The sequence below is a fragment of the Excalfactoria chinensis genome, chromosome 17 (genome assembly GCF_039878825.1).
Source record: "Excalfactoria chinensis isolate bCotChi1 chromosome 17, bCotChi1.hap2, whole genome shotgun sequence".
NCBI classification, from domain to species: Eukaryota; Metazoa; Chordata; class Aves; order Galliformes; family Phasianidae; genus Excalfactoria; species Excalfactoria chinensis.
The window spans coordinates 404,854-422,590 of record NC_092841.1 but is presented as its reverse complement, the minus strand read 5'-3'; the positions used below and the strand labels follow the sequence as shown (position 1 = coordinate 422,590).

General features: G+C 40.7%; 1 protein-coding gene across 1 annotated transcript; it reads left to right on the top strand.

Annotated features, from left to right (window-relative positions):
* Positions 1-387: 387 nt before the first annotated feature.
* LOC140260021 (myosin heavy chain, skeletal muscle, adult-like) lies at positions 388-16,678 on the top strand. The gene is made up of 38 exons (XM_072351929.1): positions 388-594; positions 684-827; positions 923-1,079; positions 2,130-2,157; positions 2,256-2,367; positions 2,460-2,552; positions 3,353-3,416; positions 3,556-3,654; positions 3,756-3,859; positions 3,938-4,076; positions 5,282-5,400; positions 5,500-5,649; positions 6,536-6,706; positions 7,420-7,729; positions 7,822-7,904; positions 8,397-8,484; positions 8,563-8,680; positions 8,758-8,881; positions 8,965-9,101; positions 9,204-9,459; positions 10,503-10,745; positions 10,849-11,025; positions 11,111-11,256; positions 11,344-11,434; positions 11,521-11,910; positions 12,129-12,255; positions 12,355-12,473; positions 12,712-12,908; positions 13,335-13,518; positions 13,595-13,760; positions 13,934-14,058; positions 14,407-14,715; positions 14,858-15,061; positions 15,254-15,379; positions 15,467-15,637; positions 15,724-15,828; positions 15,966-16,061; positions 16,523-16,678. The coding sequence occupies exons 1-38, from the start codon at positions 388-390 to the stop codon at positions 16,676-16,678; spliced, it is 5,835 nt and encodes a 1,944-aa protein (XP_072208030.1).
* The last annotated feature ends 1,059 nt before the right edge of the window (positions 16,679-17,737 follow it).

Below are 17,737 nucleotides of genomic sequence, written 5' to 3'. Positions count from 1 at the left end.
TTCATCCTTCTATCAGGATGTTCCACATGTATTTCCATTAGTAATGATCTCTTATTGAAACTTGCTCAGCAACTTCACTCTCATCTCACAGACACACTGATCTTAAAGATCCGTAACTGCAATTGTGAAAGATTATTCATGTAGAAGTCTGAAGATCTAGACTACATCAGTTATATGCCCATGTTGTTTGATTCAACATACAGACTAGGATTTCAGTTAGGTCATTTTAGTTGTTTTAAATACTGGAGTATGAAGAAGAAACACATGACATGGTGAAAGACGTGGAATAAGGAAGTTTTCCCAGTCTTACAGAAAAGATATAAATTGTGTTACATTATTTCTCCCCATTAGAATTTTCTGCTGAGGTGCCTTCAGTGAAGAGCAGCCATGGCTTCTCCAGATGCTGAGATGGCCGCTTTTGGGGAGGCTGCCCCTTATCTTCGAAAGTCAGAGAAGGAAAGAATTGAGGCCCAGAACAAGCCTTTTGATGCCAAGTCATCAGTCTTTGTGGTACATCCCAAAGAATCCTTTGTGAAAGGGACAATCCAGAGCAAAGAAACGGGGAAGGTCACTGTCAAGACTGAAGGTGGAGAAGTGAGTGAAAGACAAGATTTACAGTGTGAATTTAATTCCCAGCAGTGGTCTCTGAGCTGACATGCAGGGATCTGTCTTTTCTTTGGCAGACTCTAACTGTGAAGGAAGATCAAATCTTCTCCATGAACCCTCCCAAGTATGATAAAATTGAGGACATGGCCATGATGACCCACCTCCATGAACCCGCTGTGCTGTACAACCTCAAAGAGCGTTATGCAGCCTGGATGATCTACGTAAGTACCAGCAGCTCTTCCTGGGGTAGCGTAGCTGGGGAGGACTGCTGTGCCAGGCTGAGTGGAAGCCAACGTGCTGTGTCCCTTCCTCGCAGACCTACTCGGGCCTCTTCTGTGTCACTGTCAACCCCTACAAGTGGCTGCCGGTGTACAACCCGGAGGTGGTGTTGGCCTACCGAGGCAAAAAGCGCCAGGAGGCTCCTCCACACATCTTCTCCATCTCTGACAATGCCTATCAGTTCATGTTGACTGGTGAGTGAATCCATCTATCTTAGAGTGACTGCTTCACAAAATTCTTACAAAGGAGAATTCTCTTGAATATGTGACAGCAATGTGCCCTTTCCACAGAGAAGGAAGGCTAGGGATAAAATGGACTCCATTAGGAAAACCATTATCAACAGATTTAAGGAGGCAATCTTTCCTCTTAGTTAGCACTGATGTGCCACACATGGAGAACTGTGAGCAGTTTTGGGCTCCCCAGTATGAGAGAGATGTGGAGGTGTTGGAATGAGTCCAGTGAAAAGCTACCAAGCTGATGAAGGGACTGGAGCATATCACATATGTGGAAAGGCTGAAAGAGCTGAGATTTTTAGCCTGAAGAAGAGAAGGCTTGGGGGAGATCTTTTCAATGGATATAAAAACTTGAAGGGAGAATGCAAAGAGAACAGAGCCAGGATCTTATCATTGGTGCACAGGAAGAAGACAAGGGGCAAGGGACACAAACTGAAACACGTGTGGGTATTCTCTCATCATTAGGAAACACTTCTTTCCTATGCAAGTGATTGAGGACTATACCAGTGAGCTGAGGTTGTAGAGTATGGATCATTGGAGATATTCAAAAGCTAAATACCACCTTGGATGACCTGTTCTGGGAGGCCCTGCTTTGGCAAGGTGGATGATGATAACCCTTCTTACCTTATTCCGTGGTTCTTTGAAATTCTATAGCAGAAGTATGAATTTTTCAAATATTTCATTGTTTTGGTTCACACAGTTCTAAGCTTTTCTATCTTCACAGCATTCTTTTTCCTATTTGAAATGAAAGACAAGGTTGAATTCAGAGGAAGAATTCTTCCTTTTCTGCCCCCACTTTTTTTTTTTTTTTTTTTTTTTTTTTTTTTGTTTCTTTTTAATTTAAAGGAATTGAAACTAATCTGGATATGAATTTCTCACTGGTTTGTCTTTGTACTTTAGATGTAATGCTTGACCTTAGTGATCTTAAATTTTAATTCACTTAAACTTACCTGTGTTCCAGTGCTTCTTATTCATTGTGTTTTATGTCCTGTATTTCTGTCTCTTTCACAGATCGCGAGAATCAGTCAATCCTGATCACGTAAGTACGCTCCCTGCTCGGGTCCCTGCGGGGCTGCCCTGTGCCAGGGGACCTTCTCCCTGACCTCACGCTCTCTGCTTCTCTGTTTGGCCTGACAGCGGAGAATCCGGTGCAGGGAAGACTGTGAACACGAAACGTGTCATCCAGTACTTTGCAACAATTGCAGCTAGTGGGGAGAAGAAGAAGGAGGAGCAGCCTGGCAAAATGCAGGTACATTATGAGAGAGATACTGGCTTGAATCAATGCTTTCTTCTGTTTCTCGTTTTTAGAAAGTATAGCCAGTAACAATTATCATCCCATAGGGAACGCTTGAGGATCAAATCATCAGCGCCAACCCATTGCTGGAGGCCTTTGGAAATGCCAAGACTGTGAGGAATGACAACTCCTCACGCTTTGTGAGTTTTGTTTAAGCAAATTTTTTCTGAGATATAATAAGCAGGAATTTATGGCAGTTCTTTCCCGTTGTTCAGCCATGGGTTTTACAAGTGTAAAACTGAATTTTCTTAGCATGATTTTAACACTTACCCTGATGTTAGTTAATGAAATTTTGAAATCAGTGCTTCTATGGAAAAAATTATCTGTATTGCATCAAAATAGATATTAAATTAAGAGATCACATACTCATTTTCCTGCACTGTTTTTATACAATATTCTTTAACCTTTCATCATATTTCTGTTCAGTTACTACAAGACACACAAACAGAAAAAGAGGGAGTGAAAGAAGGAGGGAAGGAGGGAAGGAAGCAAGGAAGAAAAGAAGCTTCTACCTGAATATATCTTTGCTTCATATCAAATTGATTTAATCACAACTTAAATCACTTATTTGATACCAAAACAGATTTACTCAGTGTACTAGTTAAATGGATATTCTCATATAATTCAGATGGCTGTTGTCAGTGGGCAAGACAGAATTAGAAGTGTTTGGAATAAGGCATAAGTGGGCTAGTGAAATCCACTCATTACTTTCCATATGTATGCTCAGCATACATTAGATATACAGCTGTGTCTCTATTTATTTATTTATTTATTTTTTTGTACACAAAAATTTAGAATACTTTATCTTAGTGTTGAAAATATATGTGACTCATAAGAAAATATTTTTAATAAGAAATCTGGCACCCAAAAAAGAGCAAAATTCACCATTTCAGATGCATTTTTTTACATAAATTTTAAGACAATTTTTATCCATTCAAAGGGGAAATTCATCAGAATTCACTTTGGTGCCACAGGAAAACTAGCTTCTGCAGATATTGAAACATGTAAGACACTTTCCTCAACTATTCATATGTTCACTCATCAGTATCCATCTATCCTTTTTACCCTTCCCTCTTCATACCTTCTCCCTGCTTTCTCTTTTGCTGTTTCTTCATGTTTCTAATCTTTCTGTTTTCCCCTCAGATCTGTTGGAGAAGTCTAGAGTCACTTTTCAGCTGAAGGCAGAAAGAAGCTACCACATATTTTATCAAATTATGTCCAACAAGAAGCCAGAGCTAATTGGTAGGAATGATGACTAACTTGGAGAAGATTGCTGAGCATCAGCTCATGCGGTTATATACTTGATTGAACTAAACCTGCATGTTCCTTCTTCTTACTTTCAGACATGCTTCTAATTACCACAAATCCATATGACTATCACTTTGTCAGTCAAGGTGAGATCACTGTTCCCAGCATTAATGATCAAGAGGAGCTGATGGCTACAGATGTAAGTAACATTTAAAAATGCTGTGTCTATTGTAATCTCTCCCAGACAATTTTTTTTATTTTATATTTTCTGTTGTAGAGTGCCATTGACATCCTGGGCTTTACTGCTGATGAAAAAGTGGCTATTTACAAGCTGACAGGAGCTGTCATGCACTATGGAAACCTGAAGTTCAAGCAGAAACAAAGAGAAGAACAAGCAGAGCCAGATGGCACAGAAGGTACTAGCAAACTCTGTTGTTGACCTATTGGGAGTAGGTTCAATAGTAACAGTATTTTGAAAGATAGAAGATTGGAAATCTGTGAAAAAAAGTATCTAGATGGAGCTGGTATCCAACGGAGATAGTATAAAACTGCTATCCCTTTTTTTCAAGGACTACCTGATCTTTGATGTATGAACTGTCTGTGTTTCCCTAAATTAAATCCTGGGCTTTCATAGTTTTAGATAGCACAGTCTGATGTGCTCACCATTGGATAACCATTGTTTTCAGAAAACACATTTCTAGTTGCTTTTTTTTCCCTGATAAAGTAGGTACACTAAATTCACCATTTACAAAGCACATAATAGAGATTTAAAAAATTATTATTATTATGCTTATTTTTTCTTTCTCAAGAATAAAGAGTACTCTAATTTCTTCTCTTATAGTCATTCAAACTTGAAGCTATCCTTGCATAACAGAATTCTTTGAACAGCAGTCTAAGTGAAGCATAGGTACATACAATAGGCTAGGGAAGAAGTGACTTAGATCTTCTGTTTCTCAGCTGATTACTTAATGACTTGAATATCATACAATGTAGACATGACTTAAATAAATTAAGCTCTGAACACTTCTTCCAAAGAATGTTTTGAGATGGTCAGCTTCAGGACTAGATTTTGAGGTTTTGATCCTGGCTGAATGAATGCATCTGCCATTTCACTAAAGCTGTAATAACCAGGCTCAAAAAAGGGGCAACCAATTTTTGCCAGTGATTTTGGAATGCATTTCTTTTGAAAGCTATTTTTGCTGCTGAAGAAATGTGCAGGGAGCCCAAGTGCCTAAGTATATGCTTTGGATTACAATCAGGCAGCAATCCTCATAACACCTTGGTGGTTTTGTTCAAGGCTTATAGATACCAATTAACTCTGGATAGAAGGGAAAACTTCACTTTCCAGTGTGATTTTTTAGTAAAGAATTTGTTTCTGGATGATTTGGGGAAGATTTGAAAAAACACAAATACCACTGTAAGCATCCTACTCTGAATGATGTTCAAAACAAGGATGATATTTCATTCAGTGACTGCCATACATCCTGTGAGATACAGCAAGCAGAAGTTGATCACAAGAACATTTGATACAGCAGTAGCTTCAGAAAAGGTTTATTACTCAGTATGCTGCATATCTTGCTAATCTTAATTTTTCTTTCTGTCTCCTTCTCCTGGTATTTAGTTGCTGACAAGGCTGCTTATCTGATGGGTCTGAACTCAGCAGACCTGCTCAAGGCCCTTTGCTATCCCCGTGTCAAGGTTGGGAATGAGTATGTGACCAAGGGTCAAACTGTGCAGCAGGTAAGAAACATGTGATGCATGGGAACTTCTGGCTTGTAAGACTGGCACATTTTGCTTTATATATTGATTTTTCTTCTGCTGTACTCTTCTTTGTTTTAGGTGAACAACTCAGTTGGTGCTCTGGCAAAAGCTGTCTATGAGAAGATGTTCTTGTGGATGGTTGTTCGCATCAACCAACAGTTGGATACCAAGCAGCCCAGGCAGTATTTCATTGGTGTCCTGGACATTGCTGGCTTTGAGATATTTGATGTAAGATGTACATGTCTGAGGTCTGCTTTTAGAGAGTGAGATTATAATGTCAGAGGTTTCCAAACAATATTCTAAATATCTTCATCATTTTGCAACTGCCCCTGCCTTGAGCTCATTACCCTCACCAGATCAGGCTGCCCAGGGCTCCATCCAACCTGGCCTTGAACACCTCCAGAAATGGGACATCTGCAACTTCTCTGGACAACCTGTTCCAGTGCCTCACCACTCTCTGAAATAACTGTTATGTTGTTTGCATAGAAGTAGCAGTTACAATTCTATCTGCAGTAATATTTTAATACTTACCTTAAAGTAATGATAAAAATTACAAAAAAACAAAACAAAACAAAACAAAACAAACAAACAACAACAACACAAAACAAAACAAAAAAACAAACACCCAAACAAACAAAAACCCATGCATACATATATGTATGTAAATATAAATACATTTAAAGAGCTCAGGGATCCAGATCTTAAGATTTGGAAATCCAGTGGCAAATATATAATAGGTTGAAGATGTGTGATTCATTTAAAAGGCAAACAAATTACTGGATTAGTGGCTGATCAGAGAGATTGGGTAATTAAAACTGAAAGAATACAGTCATCTTTTTGTCTGAATAAAGAAATGCAGAAGTACGTTATTAATTTTAGGAAATTCATCAAGAATCCTGCTCATTAAATTGGTATTTCTTTGGGGAATTGCTTATTGGTCTTGCTGTGATTCAGTGCTGTAAATGTTTTAATTATTTGTTAATTATGTTTTATTAAGAGAGGTGTATAAAGATTAAGAACTATGAAGAAATCACACAGTAGTAGCTCATCTTAATAACTGACATGTTGTTTGTTTTGTTTTGTTATATTTTGTTTTGTTTTTGTCACACGGAAGTTCAACAGCTTGGAGCAGCTGTGCATCAACTTCACCAATGAGAAACTGCAACAGTTCTTCAACCACCACATGTTCGTGCTGGAACAGGAGGAATACAAGAAGGAAGGCATTGAATGGGAGTTCATTGACTTTGGGATGGACCTGGCTGCTTGCATTGAGCTAATTGAAAAGGTAAATTTTTAATTCAAAATGTCCTGCATTTTCAGAAGCTAATAGTCGGAGTTTATTAACTATCAAAAAAGCCCTCCACTCATTTTTAGTTAGTGAAGGATCTCCTAACATCTACTTGTTTTTCATTACGGTGTTCACGAATAACTATGGAAGTCATCCTTTACTCACCTTCTCTGCATGCAAGATGTCTCTGATTACTTTAATAAAGAATATTATTTCAAAAACATAAAACATCTCCTAAAGTAAAATAAATGCATTTTCTTAAGGATCTGGAATTAATTTATTTGTGAACAATACATTGTTTTTCTTGATGATTCATAGTATGGTACAGTCTGTGCCTCTCCTTTTACTACAACAGAATGAAAGATATTTCTTATAGTGCTGTACAATTTAGGTAGTCAGTTGAAAGTATAAAAATGAACTAAACATAAAATGGAAGCATTTGTAAAAGACATTTTTAAATGTAATCATTGATTTCATGATTTTTTAAACCTTTTCACATTAAAAAAATTCCTAAATTATCATGGCAAAGTAAGAGTCAAGAAGGTGAACTGCAGGTCATGTAAACTCACTTTTTAGAATGAAATTTACATCACATCAAGGATGTAAGTTTCTTCTTCATCTTCCTCTTTTACTGCTTTCACTTGAAGACCAAATGGTGATTATATTATATCCTATATAATATTCTATTTTATGTATTGTAATGTTTCCAGCCCATGGGCATCTTCTCCATCCTGGAAGAGGAGTGCATGTTCCCCAAGGCAACTGACACCTCTTTCAAGAACAAGCTCTATGACCAGCATCTGGGCAAGTCCAGCAACTTCCAGAAGCCCAAGCCTGCCAAAGGCAAGGCTGAGGCCCACTTCTCCCTGGTGCACTACGCTGGCACAGTGGACTATAATATCACTGGTTGGCTTGAGAAGAACAAGGACCCCCTGAATGAAACTGTCATTGGGTTGTATCAGAAGTCATCTGTGAAGACACTGGCCTTACTGTTTGCCAACTATGGTGGAGCAGAAGCAGGTCAGATTTCTAAAATTCTGAAGTTCTCACCTTCATAAAATGTAAAGATTTACTCTACAAAAATGACTTATAAAATACATTTGTTTTTGAAGAGGCTAGTGGTGGTGGTGGTGGTGGCAAGAAAGGTGGCAAGAAGAAGGGTTCTTCTTTCCAGACTGTCTCAGCTCTTTTCCGGGTAAAGTATGAATTTTATTATCACTATAATGACATGAAAACAGTCACGGATCTCAGTAGTATGAACTTCCATTCTTCTCACAACCATTGTTTTATGATGAAAAACGCATAAGTATAAATTGGGCAGATGAAAACTGCGTTTTCTTCCTCATTTTCTGCTCACATTTCTGATATGTTTTCAGTACTCTTTGGCTGGCCCCCTGAATTTGTTTCAAAATTTCACTTATGTTCTCTATGAAAACTTTTGTTTTACCCATGATGTGGTAAAAACCATAATTATGGATTGTCATTTTTTTGTTTCCTCCAGATTATGGTACAGAGATATAAACTTTCCATGAATAAGAATATATACTTACATAGGAGATTTCGTTAAATTTAAATTTTTGATCTGAAAGCTACAATCTCCAAAGATTCATTATGTTCTTTTTCACCTAGATACACAGTGTGTAGAAGTAAAAAATTTTAATCTAACTTTCTAGACATGTTCCCACAGGAGAACCTAAACAAACTGATGACCAACCTACGGAGTACTCACCCTCATTTTGTGCGCTGCATCATCCCAAATGAAACGAAAACACCTGGTAAGATGGTCCAGCAGAGACACTGAAGTCATTTCCTGTGATGGTGGAAAGAGTGGTATTCATTTGTAAAATTGTCAGGTGCCATGGAACATGAACTGGTGCTGCATCAGCTGCGCTGTAACGGTGTGCTGGAGGGGATCAGGATTTGCAGGAAAGGATTTCCCAGCAGAGTCCTCTATGCAGACTTTAAGCAGAGGTAAGAGCAGTCTGCCTTTTTGCATGGTGTTAGAATCTGGGAAGAATGGCCTTAACTTCCTCTTTTGCTTGTCACAGGTACAAGGTACTTAATGCCAGTGCCATCCCTGAGGGACAGTTCATTGATAGCAAGAAAGCTTCTGAGAAGCTTCTTGGGTCAATCGATGTGGACCACACCCAGTACAAATTTGGTCACACCAAGGTACCAGGTCTTCTCAACTCAGTCCCTATGTCTGTGTTTTGTTCCACCTGACAGTGATGTGCTGCAATGTTCCCTGTCTTCAGGTGTTCTTCAAAGCTGGACTGCTGGGACTCCTGGAGGAGATGAGGGATGAGAAGCTGGCACAGCTTATCACTCGCACACAGGCCAGGTGCAGGGGCTTCCTGATGAGAGTGGAGTACCAGAGAATGGTGGAGAGGAGGTAGGTGTTCCCCATCCTCACTTAAAGGCACTGTACTTCGGGGAAAGTGTGGATGATCACATCACACAAAAGAATCTAATGTGCATTTTAACTGTGCTTCAGGGAGTCCATCTTCTGCATCCAGTACAATGTTCGTGCATTCATGAATGTCAAGCACTGGCCCTGGATGAAGCTGTTCTTCAAGATCAAGCCCCTGCTGAAGAGCGCCGAGTCTGAGAAGGAGATGGCCAATATGAAGGAAGAGTTTGAGAAGACTAAGGAAGAGCTTGCAAAGTCTGAGGCAAAGAGGAAGGAGCTGGAGGAGAAAATGGTGAAGCTGGTGCAGGAGAAAAATGATCTGCAGCTCCAAGTGCAGGCTGTGAGAATCATTATTTTATTTTTTTATTAATTAAGGAAAGTCACTGAATAAGTTCTGAGCCTTCTTTAGGAGTGTGAACTACACTGTAAACTGCTTTAGTAAATATTTTAAGCCAAATACCATGTATCTGAAGGTAAAATTCAGGCCACTTCCATTCCACACTCAGTGTTCCTATTAAAAACTGATGTTCCAGCTTAAAAATAAAATTCAAATTTCACTCTTATATGTAGCATCTTTATGCAAGTTCATGGCATCAAATGTAATAGTCTCTGCTATTTACTTAGTGGAGTGGGACAATCATTCCATTGACAACTACTGCACCTCAGCTGAGTTATAGCCTGTTAGTGTTATTGTTAATTGCCTGATGTGATTTCTTATGGCATGTCTGCTGAGCTACTGATCTCAGATTATGTGTGTGGAAATCCCATGGTACATCTGCTTTGTGTCCAATGCTATTTGGCCTCCAGATCATTTTTAAACAATATCTTTGTGCTGAAGTGTCTGATTCAGTAGTAGTTAGTGTCTGCTAAGTGTAACAGCTGTGCATAAGTCTCTTAACTGGTGTCACTTATCTGGCTTTCATGTAAGCACTCATTTAGTGACATTAATTTCAAACACATTTTCAGGATACAAAAAGAAAGCCTCTTAGTGTGTACTAGAAAAATCAACATAAATTTGAAATTATTTTCTCAGTGATGGATGAACTAAGAAGTATTTACATTTCTCAGTACATCCACGTGACTTTGAAATAATGAAAAATGAAAAATTATGATAAGCCATAAATTACTGGCACATTTGAACAATCAATATAAAACTAATCCAATAACCTACTAACATACAAGAACTAAACACTGTATCTGGTGATGTAAAAGGTCTGAAAAAGTTGAAACCTTATTCAAATTTTCTATTTTAAATTGTAACTGCCCAATATCAGCTTTGCAAAAGAAATAATATAACTGTCCTCATCTATTACTTGAGAATTAAATAGCCTTTCTTCTTTCGTTAAAACCAGACATCTTCAAAATAAATTATTTTCCCCTCAGGAAGCTGATGCCTTGGCTGATGCTGAAGAAAGATGTGACCAGCTCATCAAAACCAAAATCCAGCTGGAAGCCAAAATTAAGGAGGTGACAGAACGGGCTGAGGATGAGGAGGAAATTAATGCTGAACTGACAGCCAAGAAGAGGAAACTGGAAGATGAATGTTCAGAGCTGAAGAAAGATATAGATGACCTGGAGTTAACATTGGCCAAAGTTGAGAAGGAAAAGCATGCCACTGAAAACAAGGTATAAGGCAGAACATGTCACTCGCTCCATGAAAGAACTCTGTGCTGCTATGGGAATCTTATAACTATTTGCCTTAATTATACTTGATCCCCTCTTGTCAAAGGTGAAAAACCTCACAGAAGAGATGGCAGCCCTGGATGAGACAATTGCCAAGCTGACAAAAGAGAAGAAAGCCCTCCAAGAGGCCCATCAGCAGACACTGGATGACCTGCAGGCTGAAGAGGACAAAGTCAATACGCTGACCAAAGCTAAAACCAAGCTGGAGCAGCAAGTGGACGATGTAAGAACAAAAGCATATGGCTATTATAGGACAGTTTTTGACATAAACATGGCTGGCAGAACACTGATGATCTCATTCCGTTTAGCTGGAAGGGTCCCTGGAGCAAGAGAAGAAGCTGCGCATGGACCTCGAGAGAGCTAAGAGGAAACTTGAAGGAGACCTGAAGATGTCCCAGGACACCATAATGGATTTGGAAAATGACAAACAGCAGCTGGATGAGAAACTGAAAAAGTAAGTATGGTTATGTGACACCTGAGTGCTGGTGAGTACACTTACATATTTTTTTCAGGCACTAACACTGTTTATCTTGTTGCAAAGGAAAGACTTTGAAATCAGTCAGTTCCAGAGCAAAATTGAGGATGAGCAAGCCCTGGGCATGCAGTTACAGAAGAAGATCAAGGAGCTGCAGGCAAGTCTCTGGTCCTTCCCTTCTGCCCTTCAGAAAGCATCAGTTTGAGGAAGGCATGGGTGTGAAGGGTTCATGATGTTCTCCAGGCCCGCATTGAGGAACTGGAGGAGGAAATTGAGGCAGAGCGAACTTCTCGGGCAAAAGCAGAGAAGCACCGGTCTGACCTATCCAGGGAGCTGGAGGAGATCAGCGAGCGCCTGGAGGAAGCAGGAGGGGCTACAGCAGCTCAGATCGATATGAACAAGAAGCGTGAGGCAGAATTTCAGAAGATGCGCCGTGACCTCGAAGAGGCCACGCTGCAGCACGAGGCCACGGCTGCCGCCCTGCGGAAGAAGCATGCGGACAGCACAGCGGAGCTTGGGGAGCAGATCGACAACCTGCAACGAGTCAAGCAGAAGCTGGAGAAGGAGAAGAGTGAGCTGAAGATGGAGATTGATGACTTGGCCAGCAACATGGAGTCTGTCTCCAAAGCTAAGGTACAGGATATATATTAAAAAGAAATAATGTTGTATGATACCTTTTTATGTATGACCTGGTTACAATAAATACCTCTGTTTAAAACTGTATTTTTAAACTCAAAACTAGTGAGCATTATATAGCCTGCACTTCTGGCCACATTTTTCTGATGCAAATCCTGCTGTTACACAGTTTACTGTAGATATGAATTTTCTTTCATTCTTCTTGAACTCCTCAGGCAAACCTGGAAAAGATGTGTCGTACTTTAGAAGACCAACTGAGTGAGATTAAGTCAAAGGAGGAGGAGCATCAACGCATGATCAACGATCTTAACACTCAAAGAGCTCGTCTGCAAACAGAATCAGGTAATAGTGACTAATCTGTCTTATGGAATGGGTGATCATCCTTAAAATTTTTAGTTTTGGTCCCAAGTGAGCAAATCTCCTTTCTGTATGCTTTCCCAGGTGAATATTCACGCCAGGTGGAGGAGAAAGATGCTCTGATCTCTCAGCTGTCTCGAGGCAAGCAGGCATTCACCCAACAGATTGAGGAACTCAAGAGGCATTTAGAGGAAGAAATCAAGGTAATATTATTTCTTATAGCTCACGACTAAAAGTATCTTTAAATTCACATTGTCTAGTAGGGAAAGGGATTACTTCAGGGAGTATAATTAATGCATTTTGTCCGCTAGTCTTTCATCTATCATTCGGTGTAACACATGTATGTTTCCAGTGGTCACATCTGAAGTGTTAAATTAATTCGCTGTAAGAGATTCTCGAGGATATTTGTATTCCTTATCCAACTGATGTTTACTCCCTCAGGCCAAGAACGCCCTGGCCCACGCCTTGCAGTCTGCCCGCCATGACTGTGACTTGCTCCGGGAACAATATGAGGAGGAGCAGGAAGCCAAGGGTGAGCTGCAGCGTGCCCTGTCCAAGGCCAACAGCGAAGTGGCCCAGTGGAGAACCAAATATGAGACAGATGCTATTCAGCGCACAGAGGAGCTGGAGGAGGCCAAGTATGTGGGGAAAGCGGGGGCTGAAGAAGTAGAGGAGGGCAAAAAAGGGGAAGACTAACATGATAAATAGGAAGAGACAAACAAGATACTATCAAGAAACTTAAGCTGCGCTTTAGAACAGACTGATGGGATGAGGTAAATTTTTTGCTGTGAAATAAATATTTGAGAAACATAAAGCAAAATATTCCCCTGATACAGAGAATAGTAAAGACACTCTAAGAAGGGGAGATGCAGAGGGCAAATGTATTTTTCAAGACAGTGAAAAAGAATTGGGAAAATAACAGCAGGTTTAGAGATTCCACTCAGTGTTCATGATTAGTTTACATAGTACATGAAGAGGTAAATGAAGTTTTTGTGAAAATCCTATCAACCATAAAACATAGCCTCTTCTTTACTCACAAATCATTAGCTGTGCTCATCTCACAGGAAGAAGCTGGCCCAGCGCCTGCAGGATGCTGAGGAACATGTTGAAGCTGTGAATGCCAAATGTGCTTCCCTGGAAAAGACAAAGCAGAGGCTGCAAAATGAGGTGGAGGACCTGATGATTGACGTGGAGAGAGCAAATGCTGCCTGCGCAGCTCTGGACAAGAAGCAGAAGAACTTTGACAAGGTATTCTGGGCTCCAGCCCTGTGATTCCTGAGCAGAAGGTGGTTGCCACATCCATACTCACTCTGCTGCTCCTCAGATCCTGGCGGAGTGGAAGCAGAAGTACGAGGAAACGCAGGCTGAGCTGGAGGCCTCCCAGAAGGAGTCTCGGTCCCTCAGCACAGAGCTGTTTAAGATGAAGAATGCCTATGAGGAGTCCCTGGACCACCTGGAAACGCTGAAGCGTGAGAACAAGAACTTGCAGCGTAAGTCGCTCAGCCTTTGTTGCTGGCAGGGCTTTCTCAGAAGCTTTCCTGCCCACCCCTCCAACTGGGTTTGTCCCTGCAGTGATGGGAGGGGACCTGTTTATGCTGGTGTCACAGGGCCTTTCCCTTTATGCTCTATATCTGACCACATGATTATTCTTTTTTTTCTACAGAGGAGATTTCTGACCTCACAGAGCAGATTGCAGAGGGAGGAAAGGCGATTCATGAGCTGGAGAAAGTCAAGAAGCAGATTGAGCAGGAGAAGTCGGAAATCCAGGCTGCTCTGGAAGAAGCTGAGGTGCATTCTTTTTTCTTTAACTGATAGCTATAATTTGTTATGCACAGTTGTTTGTTTAACATAGACTAGAAACCATAATATCCTTTGTGAAACTATATGCGTGTAAGGATAACTTCCAGGCATGGGAAGTGTAGTGTGTTAAACATATTTACAGTCTTCCATTATATGGCAATCCTTTTCTTTTTTTGTGCACTGATGATGCTATACAATGGTCTCTACGGGATTTTGGTTTCGCTAGTCTCTATGCCATTTAATTCATTAAATGTTTTTTCATGTATTCAATGATGTTTTATTTGTATTATTTTGTATTGTTTTGGTTTGGTTTGATTTGATTTTTATTTTTCCTAGGCCTCCCTGGAACATGAAGAGGGGAAGATCCTGCGCCTTCAACTGGAGCTCAACCAGGTCAAGTCTGAGATTGACAGGAAGATAGCAGAGAAAGATGAGGAAATTGACCAGCTGAAGAGAAACCACCTCAGAATTGTGGAGTCCATGCAGAGCACCCTGGATGCTGAGATCAGGAGCAGGAATGAAGCCCTGAGACTGAAGAAGAAGATGGAGGGAGATCTGAATGAAATGGAGATCCAGCTGAGCCATGCCAACCGCCTGGCTGCAGAGGCACAAAAGAACCTGAGAAACACACAAGGCGTGCTCAAGGTATGTCTGAACTGATGATGTGCTCACTATTTTCTTATACTGCTAAATTTTTTTCTGTCTTCTATCAGTTTCACAGTGATGGAAAATAGGAAATATGAAAATAGGAAGAACATTCCTCACAGTGCATCGTATCTCCAACCAGGATACCCAGATACACTTGGATGATGCTCTCAGGACGCAGGAGGACCTGAAGGAGCAGGTGGCCATGGTGGAGCGCAGAGCAAACCTGCTGCAGGCTGAGATTGAGGAGCTGCGGGCAGCACTGGAGCAGACAGAGAGGTCAAGGAAGGTGGCTGAGCAGGAACTGATGGATGCAAGTGAGCGTGTGCAGCTCCTCCATACCCAGGCAAGTCCATGGGTTGAAAACATCCAGTCATTAAATCTATTTTCATTTTCTAGCAAATACGTAACTTTAACAGACCTCTACCATTCCTATTATCAGCAAGCGTCATTCTTCATATAAAAAACTCATAGAACTCTAAATAAAAGATGATAAAAAATTATATGATATATCTGATGTGTGATTTTTCTTCTACAGAACACCAGCTTGATCAATACCAAGAAAAAATTGGAAACAGACATTGCCCAGATTCAGAGTGAGATGGAGGACACCATCCAGGAAGCCCGCAATGCTGAAGAGAAGGCCAAGAAGGCCATCACTGATGTGAGTTAAGGGGCTGTTTTACTGCTGACAGTGGATGCATTCTCCCTCAAAACCTGTCCAGTCACAAAGTGATTCTTCCTCCTCCAGGCAGCCATGATGGCAGAAGAGCTGAAGAAGGAGCAGGACACCAGTGCCCACCTGGAGAGGATGAAGAAGAACCTGGACCAGACAGTGAAGGACCTGCAGCTCCGTCTGGATGAGGCAGAGCAGCTGGCCCTGAAGGGAGGCAAGAAGCAAATCCAGAAGCTGGAGGCCAGGGTGCGTACGACTGGTATCTGTGCAACCATGTGCAATCCCAGGTCAGAGAGAGCAGAGAAGCTCCAACGATGGGATTCTCATTGCAGGTGCGGGAGCTGGAAGGGGAGGTTGATTCTGAGCAGAAACGCAGCGCTGAAGCTGTGAAGGGTGTGCGCAAGTACGAGAGGAGGGTGAAGGAGCTGACCTACCAGGTAAGGCAGGATGCGTCTTTGTGTTTACATACCATTCTATGGGATGCCATTTCATTTTTCCATGAAGTCCATGAATAAATGTTTTGTGGTGTGGGGAAAGCCAATTTTCTCTCTTTCCGGCTTACCAACTGCTTTAGTCTGAGGAAGATCGCAAGAACATTCTTAGACTCCAGGATCTGGTGGACAAACTGCAGACGAAGGTGAAATCCTACAAGAGACAAGCTGAGGAGGCTGTAAGTATCTATGGGAAAATAAGACAGTATTGCTTTCCATTGATGTTGCACATGTCCTGATGTGATGAATATAAGAAATCTGGAAAATACCATTCTTCATGGAAGTTTCAGGATCCTTGTTATTCGGACAAATCACTGTTATACCTGAGCACCAAATTAGTGGGGTTGAGTACAAGAAAACACAGAATCACAGAATCGTAGGGGTTGGCAGGGACCTCCAGAGATCATCGAGTCCAACCCCCAAAATAGCTGCTCAGTTGCAACAAAGATCTAGTGTAGATTGTTGTAGTGGAGTTTTTATAAGGGAGGATGAGGAAGTCTATGTTAGTCTTATGTTTAGGCAGTAGTAGGCAGGAGACAGGGGGTCTGTATTCTCGTCCAAGGAACCCTGCTAAACCTGGCTGCAGGAGGACTTAAAACCCTACCCCGGTTCTCACCACATATCCCCTCTCCCTGTACAGGAGGAGCTGTCCAATGTCAACCTCACCAAGTTCCGCAAGATCCAGCACGAGCTGGAGGAAGCCGAGGAGCGGGCTGACATTGCAGAGTCACAGGTCAACAAGCTCCGAGCAAAGAGCCGGGAGTTTCACAGTAAGAAGATAGAAGAGGAAGAGTGAGGATGTCAAATGACAGCAAAGTGGCCTGAGGGTGCACAAAATGTGAACCCTCTGTTGCTATCCCTTAATAACCTCAATGTCTAGACAATAAAGACCCTTGATTCCTCTGCATATGCAGCAGATGCAGTGTGTTTTTTTGCTTGTTCTTTTTCAGTTCTTTAGGTATGTAAATTTGGAACATTTTGGAACATTTTCAAATGATTTTTTTTTTCAGTTTTATAGTTGTATACCCATACAATTTTCTTAGTCTCGTTCCATAGTTTCTGTACTCTATCGTGTCATATTACAGTAACTCAGTTTCCATACTAACAATAATGTAGGGTAGGGATAGAGGCAGAAGGAGTACATGGTCTATTCTAGCACAGTAAAAATGATCTTCTCTGGGGACCTGTCTCCAAATGAATGCAGTACATTGAGGCTGTCTGTGGTCTGTGCTGGTCCTAAATCACCTTGGCAAGCTGGTGAGTTTAAGCCATTATATCACTTATAAATAAATAAACAGGTAAACAAATACACAAATAAGAACTATCTGGAGTCCCAAATGCATCTGTATGCCTCTGAGTCCTCATGGAGAAAGTTATGCAAGGACTGAGCTGCTGCCTGCTCTGAACAAGTGGCCATTTGTTTGCAAGCAAAATTAAAAATATCAGGCAGGATCCATAACACAATTTCTTTGTGGAAGAAGTTTTTAAGAATCAGTTTTAAAGTAGAACAAAGAATTTATTTGGAGAAGATGACATGGCAGTTTCTTACTTTTTCTATTCTATAGAACAATCAGTACTAAACAGACAGTTTCTATTATAAAATAAATGGGGACTGATTGGTAGAAGCAAGAAAAAAAGAACTCACTAGGCTATACAATCCTATGCAAGATAACTTACTGAGAAAGTATAACAATGCAGAAACCACTGCTGTAATATAGAGCTCTTTGAAGTTCTGAGATGTTAATATAAAACCATAACAAACCTTTGTGAAGTGAAATAATGTGGAGTTATGCATATTTATATAAAAAAAAAAAAAAGTAGAAGAATAGTTTTGTTTTTGTTTTTTTTTTTTTTT